This window comes from Pterocles gutturalis, unplaced genomic scaffold (assembly GCF_000699245.1).
Source record: "Pterocles gutturalis isolate BGI_N339 unplaced genomic scaffold, ASM69924v1 scaffold45977, whole genome shotgun sequence".
Taxonomy (NCBI): Eukaryota; Metazoa; Chordata; class Aves; order Pterocliformes; family Pteroclidae; genus Pterocles; species Pterocles gutturalis.
The window spans coordinates 5,311-22,533 of record NW_010117158.1 but is presented as its reverse complement, the minus strand read 5'-3'; the positions used below and the strand labels follow the sequence as shown (position 1 = coordinate 22,533).

Here is a 17,223-nt window from a genome sequence, read left to right as displayed (position 1 = left end):
GAACACCACTGGTGACCGGCCACCACCTTAATAGTAAGACTTAACTCCGCATTCTGTCTATATACACGCATATGAAAATATGTATGAATATACATACGTTCAAAAATTCACCAGTCCTACTTGGAAGGCAAAACTAATACATGATTAGTGGTTGTGTAAACTCGGAACTCAAACAGGTCATGAGGCTGAAATGACACTTTAAAAGTAACTTCTATCCAAAACACTCAATGAATCTGTCAAAACCCATCTGACAATTAAGAGCAAATTATGAGAAGTCACTTAAATTATTCACTTAAATACTTCATTACTAGGAAAAGGATTATATTAAGGATTGGTTAATACTGTTTTAAGGAGTAAAAAATAATTTAAAGCTTGGGATAGTGACTCACTCCTATGGAACGCAGATTTTAGAGTGAGAATTCACAGATGGTGTCCCAAGAGAGAAAAATAATTTATTTCATTTCTATAAAAACCAGTAAAATAATAATAAGTGATGTTTCAGTGAGACAAGGAGGAAGAAAAGGCTTGGGTTTTTTTGTCTCTTATGCAGCCATAGTTAAATGAAGCAAACTGTTCCCAAGATTGTGCCGGTATCAACAGCGCTGCACAAAAAAAGAGGCTTAAGCATAAACTTCAATACAAGCTAAAGCTCTTAAACAAAGCAATTATGTTAATTTTGGTTCACTGGAAGCACACCTGTATTTTTAAATAAGTATATATAAAGAATTTCAATTGGCTTTCTGAGAGAGCAAACACAGTATTCTTTTGCAGAACCAAATGGAACAGTACCAGTAAACAGGTCATAACCCATCAACAGAGAATGTGCTCTGCTCTCCAGAGTGCTCAGATGAAAACAAATATTCCCCACCTCAAAAAGCTGATAATCATTTTGCACTCGATCTACCTAAGTAAACACAAAACAACGATCACACACACACACAAAAAAATAGAGAAATGAAAGGCAAGATCCACTGCAATTCACAGCACAAATAAATGTGCTCATGTTTCATGTCAGAAGACATTCTTATCATCTGAAGTGCCATTTTCTAGGACAACTTTTATTATAAAGTCTTTTTAATGAGATACAATTTGGAAAAAATCTAAAGCATTTATAAAAATTGATTCTATAACGGTACTGTTACATAATATTTTGAAACAAGTATATACCTTGCTGTCCAGAAATGAGTCTTTCAACTCCTTTAATGATTTTATGCCTATGTCCATAAGCATTAATTCCAATTTCCTTCAATTCTTTGTGTCCCATTTCAACCAATACGTCCAGTGTTATCTGTAAGGAAAGCAACACCATTTTTTTGTACAACAGCATAAGCAGACTAGAACAGCTGCCAATGACAGTAAAAATACACCTCACAATAGCTGAGATAAAAAGCAAGTGTGAAAAGAACACGAACACTGGAGACTTTAGTGTATTGTACTTGTACTTTATTTTTATTCAACTGCTTTCTGCAAACTTTTGTCCTTAAATAAATGTGCTACAAACTGCAATCAGGTAACTCTTATTGCTTGCAAGGATCATGTTTCTGACTGAGAAATACAATTTTCTAGATGTATTCAAGCTGACAGAAACAAAACCAGAAATTGCTAATCAACATTGACTACCTACTTACGACACCATTTATACTACTGAAAAGAAACATGCCCACACTCTCAAACTGATACAGACATTGGCCTCAGTTTTTTGTATATATATTTTAATATATATTGATATTGCATATAAATTTACAATATCCACAGTTAAACTCTTTTCCTTCATTCCACTTATTTTGACGTTCAATCATTTTAAATCTGTCTCATTATGTTATTCTAAATGGTCAGTATTCCCTTGCCTTCTAGCTGAGTATCTGTAAATATAGCTACTTACCTGTTCTCTCTCAAATACATCAATTAGATGTTCAAGGCCAAGGTTCCGCACAAACTGATTTATGCTAAAATCTACACCTGAAACTGGATAAGAGGAAAAACTCACAATGAACATTCATACATGTATTGTAAAATAAAATATACGCATCTCACTACCTGTGGGAATAATTAGAGACACAGAAATTCCTGGTCTTCCGAAGATGAGGAATAAATATCTGTACCACTCACCAGTGGCAACTATTCTTACTCTACCCTAGTACTCTAAGATTTTTACCGCCCCCCCAAGAGCAGTCTTCAGGCTTCCACAAAATAAGCAACTAACTAGCCACCAGAAATGCATGTTCAAACAGAAAACATTTGGAGAAATAAAACATCACAGAGGTAACCTTTTCAAGATACCTAATCTAAGAATAGCCTCTTAGGAACTAGATGAAGTTTCTAGCAAAATACTGCTTGGTGTGGAGACAAGTATCATTTGACTTCCCTTTTAGAACACAATTCACCGTTTTGGTTCTGTACAGCAAGAAAAGGAGCATTTTAAAGATTCTGTAAGAGGAAACTACTAAAATCTTATACTTTTAGACTAACAGACTTTTAGACTTCCGTTGCTCCTTAATCACATCGTAAGGAATAGGAATACTGCATGTGTCATAGTAACTGCGCGCATGTGTGGGAAACTTCACATTTGTATATTCTTTTTATCACACAGTAAAAAAATGTTATTAATTTCTAACTGAGAAAGCCTCACCTTCTTTTTTCTCCAGAACAGTACCTCCCTCTGCACTGTTGGGACCAACCACAGAAGCAAGTTCAGAAAAACTACCAGACAGGTTGTCGAGACTACTTGCAGTAGACAGACTGGATGGACTGGATGGAACTGAAGACAGGGAATCAGCTGTAGAACCTGTAGACTGAGCCACACTTATAACCTGAGGTTTGTAGCAAGTGGGTAAGGCGGAAGGAGGCATTGCAGCTGTCAGTAATGTGCTGACATCATCTGCCTAAATAGCAGAAGACAATTTATTAAAACAGAGGAACACTTTTACATAGTATTTTCTCCTGGAATGCATTATCATTATTCCATACTTCTTAAATACACTGCAAAATAAATAAATGCATATTGCAAAAATATGCATTTTACAATGCAGTTCACAAATGGCCTGTTGTGCCAAAGGCACACATGAAACTAAACGTTTAAAAATAAAAACTGTAATAAGATAAAAAGAAAGGCTTCAATATTTCTAAAAAACTTTAGGAACATTTAAACAACATTCATTTTCTAGGAAAAACAACCAAAAGCTTCTACTGGCAACCAGAACTTATGAAACAAAACAGTGACTCAGAGTAGCTTTGAACTATATTATAATACTTTGGAAAAAAACACCCAAAAACTTAACAGCCAGACAGTTTCCTAATTTATGTTGCTACAAAGTTTGCTTACATTTTATTGCCATAATTTTTGCATTAGTCAAACTGTAAGTACTGAATTAAAAGCATCAAATTATAAGCATGAATTCCTTACTTTTTCTTTTCCACTCTATCTTGAAATAGGAAGTCTTGAGCAAGAAACAATTTAAACGAAGTTTATAAAGGCTCTGCTCACTTTCCTTACCAGGCATATATAAACACCAGAGAAACCACAGGATTTTTAATTTTGCAGAATTGCTGTATTACTTTTTAAAGGATGTTTTTAAAATGAGCTGCCACAGTTGGCAGGTAAGTACAGATTTCCCAAGAAGTGTCCCATAACTTACAGTGACCAGGTCCAATGGTGTTTGTCCTTCCTGGTTTTTCAGAGTAGGGTCAGCCCCATGTGCCAGTAACAAGGCACAAAGCTGTGTTCTTCCTTTCTGGGCTGCTTCATGCAGAGGTGTGAAAGCCCATTTGTCCGTAGCATTCACACATGCATTATACTTTATAAGTAAAGCTGCTACATCAACATGCTAGAAAATAAAAACACCTGTTAAATTCCAAGGTACTACAGTGCATTAAACTGACTCTCAACTATCATTGATACTTCTCTGTAACCCTCAGACTTCTGTGAGAACATATCTACTTTTTAATTATGATTTTAAAAAAGTATTAAAACAAGGTGTTTTCTTCCTCACCTATAACGTACCAGTAAGAAGACAGAAGTTTCCTCTCTTGTGAAAAAAAGGACAGACTACAACAGAAACCCAAATCCACGGGAATCTGAAGGAAAATAGTCTGAATTTGAACTTCCAGTTTGGAAAGTACTCTGTTTTGATTAAAGACTTGATCCAAGTACAAAAATCCAGGAAGTCCACAAAAACAATTAGTGTCTCAATACCAGACAAATAAGTGAAAATAGGATCTTGCTGATAAAATCTGACCTGCAGAGTTAAGGAAATGCATTTTATGGAACACCTTTCAGGTTGCTGGCTTTCTAAGTGTTCATGTTCATAAAACTCAATTCTGTAAACTCCAACGAAAATTTTACAAATTCATGTCTTCACCCATACAATGAGCTGACTATGATCAATTTTTTTTGTTTGTTTTACAAACAAGATTACAACTCAATGGCAAAAGCTTTCTAGAGAGTACCATCTCACCATGCTGTCAATTAAATGTATCACTTCTATTTTTTTTAATAAACAAAACCTCAGAAAGTTTGAGATATTTACCCCATAAGATGCCGCATTATGCAGAGGGATCAAACCTCCTTTATCCTGTGCATTCACATCTGCTCCATGCTGTAACAGGTACTCTGCAACCTCCAAATTATTGTAACCAGCTGGAAAATTGCAAAAGGACAGAACGTACAATATATTAAAAAAACATCCTCAACAGGGTGTAAAGAAGTAGTAATTAATTTATATTACTTAAAAGTTAAGATGTCAATCCCAGTGAAGACACTATTATCTACTAGTGAAGACAGCTTCACCCTATTTAACAGTAATACAGTTTTAAAACCTAAGTCAATAAACAATAAAACACTCTCTTCGGTTAGAGAGAATAAGAAATGAAAGTCACTAAACAGTTTAGAAGAGGAACATAAGATTAATATGCATAAAATACTTGTTTTTTTAAGAGAAGATATGGAAACCTCTAGGTTGAGGCTACTCTCTAAACTTGTTTAGACACAGACAGTTCAGGCACAGTAACTAATAACTCTGATTGAACTAATTAATTAAAACACTGACCTGCTAAATGTAGTGGTGTTGAATGCCGTCCTTGAGTGTCCCGACAGTTGACATTGTCAGGTGAACACAGCTTTTTTACTCGGGCCAAACAACCTTTCTTTGCAGCATCTAGTAGAGCTGCATCTCCTCTAAGTAAGTCTTGAATATCAGTATCACCATCTTTAACAAGGTCTAGAGGAGTATTTCCATCTCTGTTTTTTTTCGTAGGGTCAGCTCCATGCTGTGCACATCAAAAACAGGTGGTAAGTATGTAAGTAGAATAAACATGGTGCATCTTAGGCATCTTAGTGCCTTATTGATCAAATATTCTGACACATATTTGAATCCTTCAGAGAGTGTCTTCCATTTATTGAGAAAGGATAACATAGTTGCTAATAGTATCCCTTTTACTGAAAACATACAGTTAACTACAACCATTTAGAAATCACAAAACACAAATCAATTTCTCAAAGAAGTCCAATCACACCTCAGACTGAACAAGAAAGAAAAGAAAGTAACATCTCTCCAGCATATGTAGTACCTGTAACAGGAGTTTGCAGATCTCATATTTTCCTTTTGCTGCAGCTTCATGCAAAGGAGTGAATTTCCACAAGTCAGCTACATTGACAACTGCACCATGTTTAACAAGCAGTTCTGCAACTTCATAGTGACCATACGAGCAAGCATTATGTAAAGGGACAAGTCCTCTGGAAACAATTAAAAAAAGAGGGGTCTTTAAATAATGGACCTTTTTTCACAGAGCAATAAAACACAGTGCACCTTCAACAATCAAACTGTAACCAAAACTTTTTTTTTTTTTAAATTTTCCACAACAGTGTAATATAGTAGGAATATCTACTGCCAAAGTGGTAAAAAAACTATCAGCAGTGGCACTGAAGTAAAAACACAGGGCCAGAGAAATTCTTGATGCTCTGCTCTTAAATACTGCAAAATGCTTTTGTGGATATTCTGAACAGCTTCACTCTAACAAAACTTTCCATGAAAATAAAAAAATTGAATATCTGAAGAAAGACAGGATGCTTATCAGCTAGCAATATTCAAAAGCTGCCAGGTATCAGCAATTACAATTGCCATGACAATATACATTTGAGTATTTACCCTTTATCTTTTGCATGCACATCAGCTCCATGCTGAAGAAGATATTCAACAACGGATATCCTATTATATCCAGCCGCAAAATGAAGTGGTGTAGACTGGCGCCCTTCAATATCTCTGCAGTTCACACTTTGAACTGTACATAGTTTCTGCGAAATCCCCAAAACAAAACATACATCGCTATATACAGTATTCACACACTTTTAGTCACAAAATGCTGTTATATACATCTAAATTTTGAAAAAATTGCTTTAATTAAAAATAAGGTTCATTTCTTTACATATTTTGACATAAAACCTTTACTTTTCACAGACTGTGTTCCAAGAAAAAAATAATTAAATACTCCTCCCAAATTCACACCTGTGAATTCTTATTTATGCTTTTTATATAAGACAAACTTTTGGGAGTGACGAACATTAAATTTTGTCATTTGTAATATCTGTGCAAAACAAAGGCTTTAGGGCAGGGATCACAACTCTAAAGCAGTCAGTGAAGCTGCTTGTTTTGAGAAGTTATAGTTTGGGGTATAATTCCCTCTTATTTTTAGGACAGATTTAAGCTTACTTTTACAGTATCCACATCTCCAGCCTTTGCAGCCTCCAGCAACTGTCGATCTGCATCGGAATTACCTAATGGGATACCTTCTGCAAAATAAATGAGATTGCATGACAGTTAAGTTTATGTAGTTGAAAGAATCTGTTAAGACAGGAAATAATTTGAGTACTTCAAGGATTTTTCCTTAAAAAAAAGTTAACCAATTATAGACAAGTTTGCCTTTTCTTACTATCTAGAACTGTAGCTATCAGCTCTAACAGTGTTCGCAAAGTTGCCTTTAGCAACATGCTTTCTATCCATTTTGAAGTACTGGAGAACCAACTAAATATTCTTATTTCAGTTTCAGAATTAGACCATATCAAGAAGCTTACCTCTGTGTATGATGTCCAAACCTTACTCTTGAAAATTCATGTACACTGTTGCCTCTGCTCACAAATGCAAAGCAGACATTTTTTTTATTTTGAAACTCATTTTCTACTCACAAGATTACCCCCCCTCCCATGTCAGTATTTTTCCACAATTATTTCAGGTGGTTACACCATCAAACATTCTGAGCATCTCTGACAATCTGTGTAGATGAATAGTAGAGAGTAAATGATACTGTTAACTACGCCTAGAGCAGGCACTCTCCCTGAGCACATGGTTATGGAATAAGAACTGCACAACCCAGAACTCTTTTGTAGAAAGCATTTTTTTTTTGCGTTAGTGTTCATTATTCTTTCTTGACAGCACTTAAAATGGCAAGTAAAATGAAGCTCCACGTTACTTCTGAAGGGGATCTTGAATAAACCAGTTATACCTTGTAGTAACTGTTGCACACTTTCAGTCCCCACTTGTAAGGCTGTAAAGCCCTGCAGAGACACAATGGAAGGATCACATCCAGAACTCAACAGCAACCTGCACGTCTGAAGATGACCACAATGTGCTGCTCTATGAAGAGATGTCTGGCCAAGACTATCTAACGCATTAACCTAAAAATAACACACACAAGAAATACCACCATTAAAACAGTATTAAAGCTGTTTTCATGTTGACTGGGAGAGTTTCACAAGTATTCTTCTTAGTTTAATTAAAAGAACATATTAAGTGTATTCCCAAAGGTGATGACATTTTAAAAGAGAAAATTTGAACAAAAGCAGTTCATAAAGTTATAACTACATTTACTGAGGAAGAATAGCCCGCTTTTAGAGGCATGTGAATAATCCAGCATAAACAGCATTGCATACAACCAATGTGTACAGAAGTAGGCCATTATTTTGTTCATGGCAGCACAAATCCTCAGTGCCAACACGGAGAACAGCTTTTACATGCATTGGCTTATTGTGGTATTTCAAATGGTGGACTTTCTATGTGCTTCAGTCAAGGTGTATTTAATGATTTAAAACTCTGCACCCAAAGGTTACTTGTATTCTGTACTGGTCCTCTAGTTTTGATCATTGCTTTGGAAACTTCACAGAAGTCAGCATGTAATCAAATTTCCATAAGACAGAGATTCAACTCCTAGTTTTGGAGGATTAAAGCATTACAGAGTGTACCTCCTTTCTGTTTTCTCTTTTTGGGGGAATGTGAACTAAACACTGTGTATTTTTACTGCATGCAACATCATGTAAAGTCTACCTGTTTCACAGTTCTAGCTTCTTGTTGTTCACAGATATCTATATATCCCTTGCTTTTTTTTTTTTTTTTTTAAGCATTCCATTACTACTGCTGGACAAAGAAGCACCAACAAGACACTCTATGAGCCTTCAGTTAACAGTAAGGACTACATCTGCACTTCTTATAAAACAGGACCAAAACAATGATGATGCTTCAATGTACAGGGCCGTACTGATGGGCTATGTCTTAAGCATATTAATCTATAACCTTTCAAAATGAATTATTTTAGAAAAGCCTGTCTACTCAGCTGTCCCTTTTCATGGTATGAAAACCTATATTGTAGGCAAACCTCAACAAAGAAAAAAGCATTAATAGTAACTCATACCTTAGCTTCATGTTTCACAACTACTTCAACAACATCATTATGAGCCTTTTCTGATGCCACATGCAGAGGAGTCAAGAAGCTTTAAAGAAAAAAAAGAATTAAAAATTTATTTTGCAAAATGTCCTAAACAAACACTTAAGAGTATTCATTTGTAACCACTCACTCTTTTGTTTTTTCATTGATGTTGGCTCCCTTCCTCAGCAGCAATTCACATACTTGTTTTCTCTTAGGATATGGAGATGCAGCAGCACAGTGCTGAGAACATTAAAAAGCATAGCATTAACAGCTAGCAACACACAGATTTTACTGCTTGCTGATCAGCTGGCAGTTAAGAACTGGTTGCGTGAAAAGTCAACAAAAAAATAAAATATATGTAGAAGCTTATTAATACATGAGATTCCACATGGGCTTTTGGATATACTCTGGTATTTTCCAGAGCTCCTTCTCCAATAAATGCTGGAAACCTTCAAACTTTACAAACAAAGCCAACATATGTAGCTTGCTGTTGCTTAAAACTAGTCTACTGTATAGAAAAAGTCATTTACACAACCTATAAATTAAACAAGCCATTTAGATTAGTCTTAATATTAATCAATGTTTTTTGTTTAACTAGACACTGGATATTCCAGATTGGTCTGAATTACACCGTTTGACACTGAAATTTTTAGTTCTAAACTACTACCTAGTATGTTTACATTAGCCACAATATATGCAAAACAATTAATAAGTTGTGACATATTACCAATGCTGTCTCATGGGTTTGAGGATGCTTGAAGTTCACTGTCTCCAAAGAAAGATGTTTCTTTATACGAGCTACATCTGATTCTCTTGCAGCCTGTAGCAGTGAGTGACCTTTGAATTCATCTTTAAAAAAAAATACATATCAGGTTACACTTCTTAACTCAAGAAGGATCAAGAGGATAGTTTATTTCAGTCAGATAAAAATATTCATTTTATTCAGCAGACCATGGTGCAGACATTTCCAACTCAGACTTAAGCTTTCACACCACTTGACAGAACTTGTTAGCCAAGTCAAAACATTACAGGAATGCACTTTGTATCTAAACCAAAGACAGAGATACATGCAAACTGGCTGAACAAGATGTATTTCACTCACCACTGTTCTAGGTTCCACTCTTTGCATATGTATGAATTCAAGCGTATATAAATCTCTACTTCTGACCTGTCTTTGGAAAACCATTTCTAGATGCTAACATGAAGTCTAATGTAGTATTTACTGATAATAATTTTTGCACATATCCCAGAAAGTTATTGTTTGATGACTCAATGACAGAATTTGTGGGCATTCTTTTCAACTCCTTAAGTCTTCTGGACAAAAATCAATGCCTTTCACCAATTTCTTTGAACTTCCAGTGATTGTGGGATACTAAATTCAGTTACGTTTTTTCTTTTCTTCACACAAAACACAGTGGAATAAAAATGAGTATTTCAGTAGTCTTGACGCAATGACAGGAGCAAGAGCGGAAAATGAAAGTGCAGTGGCAAAGTTGTGAGGGAAAGTGTGTATTCAGGGAAGAAAAGCTACAAAACCCATCACAACCACATGACTGTAAAACTGACAATAAAATTATTTTAAAAGCCTACATTTAGAAAATCCAGCAATCTCAAATTATAAATAGTGAAATGTACTGTCCAATATTGCACAAGTGCTTGGAAAGTGTAAGCATCTTCCAAATCTGATTTCTGGCAGGTCACTGTCTAGGGAACCTAAGTACACATTACAATCTGTAACTGTAGAACTGATATCACTTTATACTCACATGCTAATCGTTCTTTTAATTGGGGCGTTGGAGCCAAATCAATGGTGCTTTTGTTGTGACAGTTCAACAGTGTTGGGTCAGCACCATAACTTAACAAAAGAGAACATACTTCCACCCTGTTCTTAGAAGCTGCTTCATGCAGAGGGGTGAATTGCCACAGATCCATTGCATTCACACATGCTCCATGCTTGAAAAGGAAAAGGGTAAAAAAGACACAATATCAAAACCAGATCATTAGGAAAACACTTCTGCCATTAGTTTCAATGCAGCAGACTGTTAAAATCAATGCTTGTATGCAAGCTGTATCCAAGACATTCTCCAGATGTTCCTTTTCAATGTAACACAACATTTCAGCATATTGTTTTTAATCCTCTGGAGTCTTACAGGTACATTCAAAGCAGTCAAAGGCAGGTGAGTCTCTTCAGGCTTTCTCTAGCATTTCTAAAAGGAGAGAAGCCCTGCTACAGGTCAAATTGGAGAAAGAGCCTAATTCATATACTCCAGATCACCTCTGAACAAGCTTCTGTTTCTTGCTGCTCTAGAAAAAGTCTTGAGTGAACAGCTGCGCTAAGATAACACACATTCTGTGAACAGCCCCCAAGATATCTAGAAGGAGACAGGCACTCAAAGTTGACTTCAATTCAAAACATGTACGTACAAGGTTCTGCAAGCGATACTCTTGTATGTTTAATATCTGTGTAATTCTTCTCCAGTAGCATTTTGTATGCACCTTGAGATCTGTCTGTAAGCCAGTCTGATACGACATGCTCTTTCCCATTGCTCCTGTTAAAGCTGTAGTGCTTTGCAAAATATTCAAGATTCACGAGAGCAGAAATCCCACAGGGAATACAACTGTAGTTTAACAGTTAAGACACACAGTAATGTCTTGGGGTTTTTTTGTCTACTACCACAACCATAAATATTCACTTTACAACTGGCCTCTGAAGTAAAAAAACCAAACTTGTCTATGTACACTTACTAAAATATGTTTTAAGTATTTTTTTACTTATAATGATCACGATTTGCTGCAGCAACTGAGAACAGTCACAGTTCAAAAGTCCCTTGGTGGACAACGCCCACAGATTTTGGAAGGGAACACCTTCGAGCCACTGGTTTAATGTGCATAATACTTTATCTTCAAGATTAACATAATCCAGATAAATCACTTCAGTTCCAAGAGTTCACTTACATTAGGAAAATTGACACACTTTTCTTTCTTTGGGGTGAAGGTTACAATTCAGGGCCAGAACTTATGCGGTAAAGTTCACTTCCTCAAGAGACTGATTACTCGTTAATGTTAAAGCATTTACGATCTTTACCAGCATTCTTTTCAAAACCTTTTAATACTCTGTCTTCCGGAATATTTTTCTATTGTTGAACTCACAATATTGCTTAGGTTTTGGTGGTTTTTCTGTGCGTTTTTTGGGGTGAGGGTGGGAAGGTTGAGATAAGAAGTACTTACTTGGTGGTACAAAACATCCAGCATTAGAGCAGAGAGAGTTAAAATCAGAAAGCACTTCTTTAAGGAAAAAGCTCCCTTGCAAGCACAAGATTCTGTTCCAGATTAATCACAAACATGTAGAGCAAAAGCAATCTATCATTAAGTTTTATAAATTTAAGTGCAAAATAAAAAAAATATGCAGCTCGCATTAGTCTATTCTAAACTGTTCTCATTTAATTTTATGCAATTTAATCTCTTCAAAGACCAACCTTTACTAGAAGCTCTGTTACTTCATAATGACCATAGGAACAGGCATTGTGAAGTGGCACCAAATCTCTATATAGGAGAAAGGGGGAGGATTATTATTTTAGTATGCATATTTCAATTCCAGTTGGGACTATGTTGCACATTGAACATTTTAGAAAAACAACATCAGAGATGTGCAAATGAAGTTGAGGGGAAATAAGTTGAAGAAGAACCCAGAAAATCCCGCCAGCATCCTTCAGAACAATAAACATTTGAAACAATCAGAAGATGAGAAATCAATTGCACCACCTTACTGCAAACAAAATTGTTCCACTCAGACTCAGAACCCTTTTCAGGATTTTCAGGAGTGACAGCAATTATTTCCTTTTTCACAAGGACATTGCTGTGAGATTATCTTCTCCCTTGGAAACTAAAGAAGTCTTACTGGCTAATGTTTAAGTAACTGTACAAATTCTACAGTAACAGCAGAGCTACAGAGGTTTTAAAGCCAGCTTCCTACTCTCTCAAACCCATCAGTCTTAGGAATAAGTGAGAAATTGCCTAAACTGAATTCTTCAACTGTGGCTAGTAAGGGAGAAATGACAAAAATGAATTCCAACCCCAAGGGGACAATTACAGCTGTCTGATCAGGCAGCTATTTATGTAGCTGTGAAGTGATCCTAGGAGAAAGGAGGAATAAAAGTTTGCTTTTCATAATCTTTAATGTACATAAATACATATTTGAAAAATTGTTTTTTCATTATATGTAACTAAATAAACTTCACATGTCTGTATTTCAGTACATTTTCAGACATAACAAACAAATGCTTGAAAATATAGTCCAAATAAAGCCTCTGGGAAACATATCTTCATTTTTTATCACATTCTTTGCAAAAAGCAGCACAGAAACTTAAAAGTAGAAAGAAAATTAAGACTGATTCAATCACCAAAATACCTGCTGACTTCAGTCATATACGAACATATTTTATTACACAAGAAATAATAACTTGGCAAGTGATGCCTAAAAGGCAGCATGCTCTATGGTCAGCTTAATTTGGATTCTACTGATTCACAAGTCTTAAGCCTACATACTTTGCATTTTGTCATAACAGAAAGGTTAAAGATGGCATAACAGTCTCAAGTCAGAAATTCTTCATGGTTAAAACAGTATTACTATTCTTTCCTTCATCTCAATTTTTAACAAATTCTGTTTATTCTGAACAAAGGAAAAATTAACCTACCCTTTATCCTTAGCATGTACGTCAGCCCCATGTTGCAGTAAGAGCTGTACTATTTTTACACGATTATACCCAGCTGCTAAATGTAAAGGAGTAGACTGAAATGACAGAACATAGAATTAATCAGTAAAACAAAATCAAAGGTTGATTTTATGTTTATTTTTTTCAAAACATGTTAACAGTACTGATTACTGAAGTCCTTAAAATACTTGCAACACTAAAACAGTGCTTGAATCAGACATTTTATAACCATGTTCATTGTTCACTGACTACTCTCTGTTATCATAAACACAGATCTTGAATCTTCTCCATCACTAATACATTTTGGCAACAAAGGCCCTTTTAACAGAGTTTTGAGTCCTGCAGTCCATTTTTGTCTTTTAGACTACCATAAGTATAAATACTTTGCTGGGACAAACTATCCTCCTTGTAAAAGGGGAAATAAGATGGCTATTAGGAACAATGACTGCTGAATTATAAAAAAGGTCTCCCTGGCAATTAATAGACTAAGTTTGAAAGTTATCAACATTGTTATCCACACCTGTGAGTGCAGTAATTTAGTGGGGTGTGGAGGAAACTTAATCTGCTCTTCTAAATTCTCATCCTTCACAGAGCACTTGGGTAACTGTCTATGATCTTTTCTAGGAAGCAAGCATACCCATCAGTAGCACCAAGGGCAGAGGTACAAATCAGTGAAGAGAAATCTTATCCTCTTCATTTACAAACCCATCCACTGAACTGGGTTTGTACAGTTCCTAGAAGATGAATCTCATAACCAGAGGGTGAGAAAACAAAGATGTACAGGTATTTTGCAGATCCCAATATCTTACCACAAAGCCTTAAATAGGGAAACTCATTCCAACAAAAGTTAAGTGAATGAGTACACATACTTAATGAGAACAATGAGGATGCCAAAATTTGATAATAATCTGAACCTTCAGTAAATTAGGGGCTGAATCCAGGAGACTATCAGTATTTTTAGAATGGAGATTTTCACATTTTTTCCCACTGTTCCTGAAACAGCAGCAATTACTTGCCTAGAGTGCATGGCAAATAAGGCGCCTGTGTATATCTTTCCATGAGAGCGACAAGAACTATGAAAAGGCCTCCCTTATCACTGCAAATATGAAGATCAAACAGAACTTCCAAATGAAAAGGTGTTTTTTATTTGTGTTAGGTGCAAATACCTACATAGTCCTTTTAACCTTAAAAAATTAACAAAAAACCCACAGCTAGCTGCCAGAGAGGTACAACCTTATTTCCCCACTTATATTAAAGAAAATAGATAGGTTCTATGTTTAACGCTCTTAAAATCTGGTCAAACAATAACTATGAAACATGTAAGAGTGAACTAATTTTAAAACAGGTTTTAAACAAATATACCTTTCTGCCATCACTTGCATGACAGTTAACATTTAATGGTGTAAGAAGAGACATCATCTTTTCTTCATTTCCACTCCTGAAAAACACGATACGAAATGGGCAGAATTCTTTTTATGACAGTTCTTAGTAGCTTATTATGTTTTTATATTTTTCCTTGCTGTAAGGTCAAGCAGACCTGTTCTGAAGTAATACATGCAATTCTGTATTGTCAGCACTAAAGGGAAAGCAAAAATGCATTAATATAATAATTTTTGTAGCTTTATTCACAGGTAACAGCCAAAGCTTAGCATCTAGATGGAATGCCAGCTCAAAAACCAATATATCTATTGGTTATATAAAAACCAATATATCTACATACAAACCCCCAGACAATTCTGAAAATATAATTAACTCCAGATATCTTCCAAAAATACATACCTGGCACTTTCCAAGAGTTCATCTTTCTTGTATTCACCTGGAAGACAAAAGGAAGTTTATGTAGTTGTTAAACAAATATTTATACACATGAAGTTCACTACTTATCTTCCTCTTCCAAAATTTTTGAGAACATAAGTGCTAAAAATTTGACAGTCCATTACTGAACTAGCACAATAAACTATCCAGAATACATCCCGTGACTGAGATGATAAAGGCCATATAGGAATTTCTATTTAGAATTATAAAGCAGAGAGATGTTAAAAGTAATATCAGAAAGAAAAAAAAACCAAAATACTGCATTGCATTCATTTGACTGTTATTAGTCACAACATAATCTAAAGATTATCACTTACCAGTCAGCACTGCTTTTGCAGATGGGTCTGCTAGATCCAAAGCTGTTCTTCCATCTGTGTTCCGGATGGTTGGTTCAGCACCATGCTGCAACAGTACTAAAAAATGCCAAAGTTTTCCATGAGAAAACAATTCTGCAAGACAAGGCTTTTGAGACTTATCATTACTGTAAGCCACAAGCAACAAAAGAAACACCCAGTTAACTGATCCTAACTTCTCCTCTCAAATTTTTAATGTCAGAATTCCTTAATGTCAGCTGTGAATAGTTTAACTAGTGAAACATGCCTGGACACATTTTATGAGAAAAAAGCAGAGTAGAAATGGAACAATCCCAGACTGGCAGGAGGCAGTCTACGTTGAAAGACTGTGACTGACACATCACAAAACCCAGTAGCTACTTCCCATCAGCTCCAAAGCATGCTGCCTCAAATCCACAAGTGAATATGCCCTAAACTGTACACAGCAGTAGCAGGCCATACATCTTGCACTGCCCTGGGGCTAAACAAGCAATGTTATGTATACAGCTTTCCAGATGTGCTCCTAAATAAAATAAATGGGAGCAAACCACACAATCAAAAAATTAGTTTCTGGACAAGATACCCAACTTTCTACTTCCTCCTAACTCCTAAGAACCGTGTGGGCAAAACAAGTGGTCAACACAATTGAAGTTTAGCTTCTATCCTTAACTAATGTAACATGGCTGCTACATACGGACAGAACAAATTCATTATTAAGATCAATTTTGGTCTTTCCACTGCACTGTGAGTAGCAGCTGAAGGCAGCATAAGAGTCTCAGCTGAAGTAGAAGACAATTTAGCTCCATCACGTCACTCTAAAGCTCTTTCTCTGTGATGATGTCAATATGAACCTTTATACTTAGGCAATTATCAAAAACAGATCTAAAAACTTTTTTCTTATAAAACTTGCACATGAATTTAAGTTTATGAAAGATTTTCAGTTTTAATTCTTATACTGGCCATAGAGTAAAAATGGCCTTTAAAAGGTTCTTGATTTTTCACACTGACAAGAAATGAGTCAGTCACAGGAAGAGTGGGAGAAAATTACCAATGCAGACATCTGTCTTGCCCTTAATAGCAGCTTCATGAAGGGGAGTGTAATTCCAATTATCCCGAGCGTTGGGATCTGCACCATGCCGCAAGAGAAGATTGACAACTTCAGCATGACCAAAAGAGCAAGCGTTGTGAAGAGGAATAAGGCCTCCATCATCTCGCGCGTGGACATTGGCACCACTTTGAAGTAAATATTCAACTACATCCTTCCGACCAAAACCTGGAAGAGATAAAGAGCTCTGCTTCATCTGCTAGGGAGGAAGGGTGTCTGGGTGGGGTAAGAGAATTCCCTGTCCCACACACACAGACTAAAACAACACACTTAAATAACATTAAACACTCTAAACAGCAATCACAACCGCCTTTCTTTACTAAGGTGGCATTACACAAAAAAATAAGGCTATTTTTGAAACCTCTAAAAATTAGATTACAATGAGTAAAAAAATAATATTCAAGATTACTGGAAGAATTCATATCTTGATAGGGCCGCCATCAGTAAACAGCTTCTTGAAAACAAAACAAAAAGAACAAAAAACTGACAACAAAACCTCTTAATTTAGTATTTTTATATGGCTATTAAACAAAACCGTATCTTTAATGATACTTTGCCAACCCACAGC

The 17,223-nt window shown here is 35.7% G+C and overlaps 1 protein-coding gene across 1 annotated transcript; it reads right to left on the bottom strand.

The window, feature by feature from the left end:
• Positions 1-1,120: 1,120 nt before the first annotated feature.
• On the bottom strand, positions 1,121-16,851 carry TNKS2 (tankyrase, TRF1-interacting ankyrin-related ADP-ribose polymerase 2). Its single transcript, XM_010075699.1, has 20 exons — positions 16,599-16,851; positions 15,536-15,631; positions 15,183-15,219; positions 14,766-14,841; positions 13,386-13,480; positions 12,168-12,234; positions 10,458-10,644; positions 9,419-9,540; positions 8,840-8,931; positions 8,677-8,755; positions 7,495-7,666; positions 6,705-6,784; positions 6,144-6,289; positions 5,566-5,731; positions 5,046-5,265; positions 4,527-4,636; positions 3,636-3,824; positions 2,630-2,882; positions 1,883-1,965; positions 1,121-1,288 (listed from the first exon to the last, which is right to left on the bottom strand). The coding sequence occupies exons 1-20, from the start codon at positions 16,849-16,851 to the stop codon at positions 1,139-1,141; spliced, it is 2,673 nt and encodes an 890-aa protein (XP_010074001.1). The 3' UTR covers positions 1,121-1,138.
• Positions 16,852-17,223: the final 372 nt, after the last annotated feature.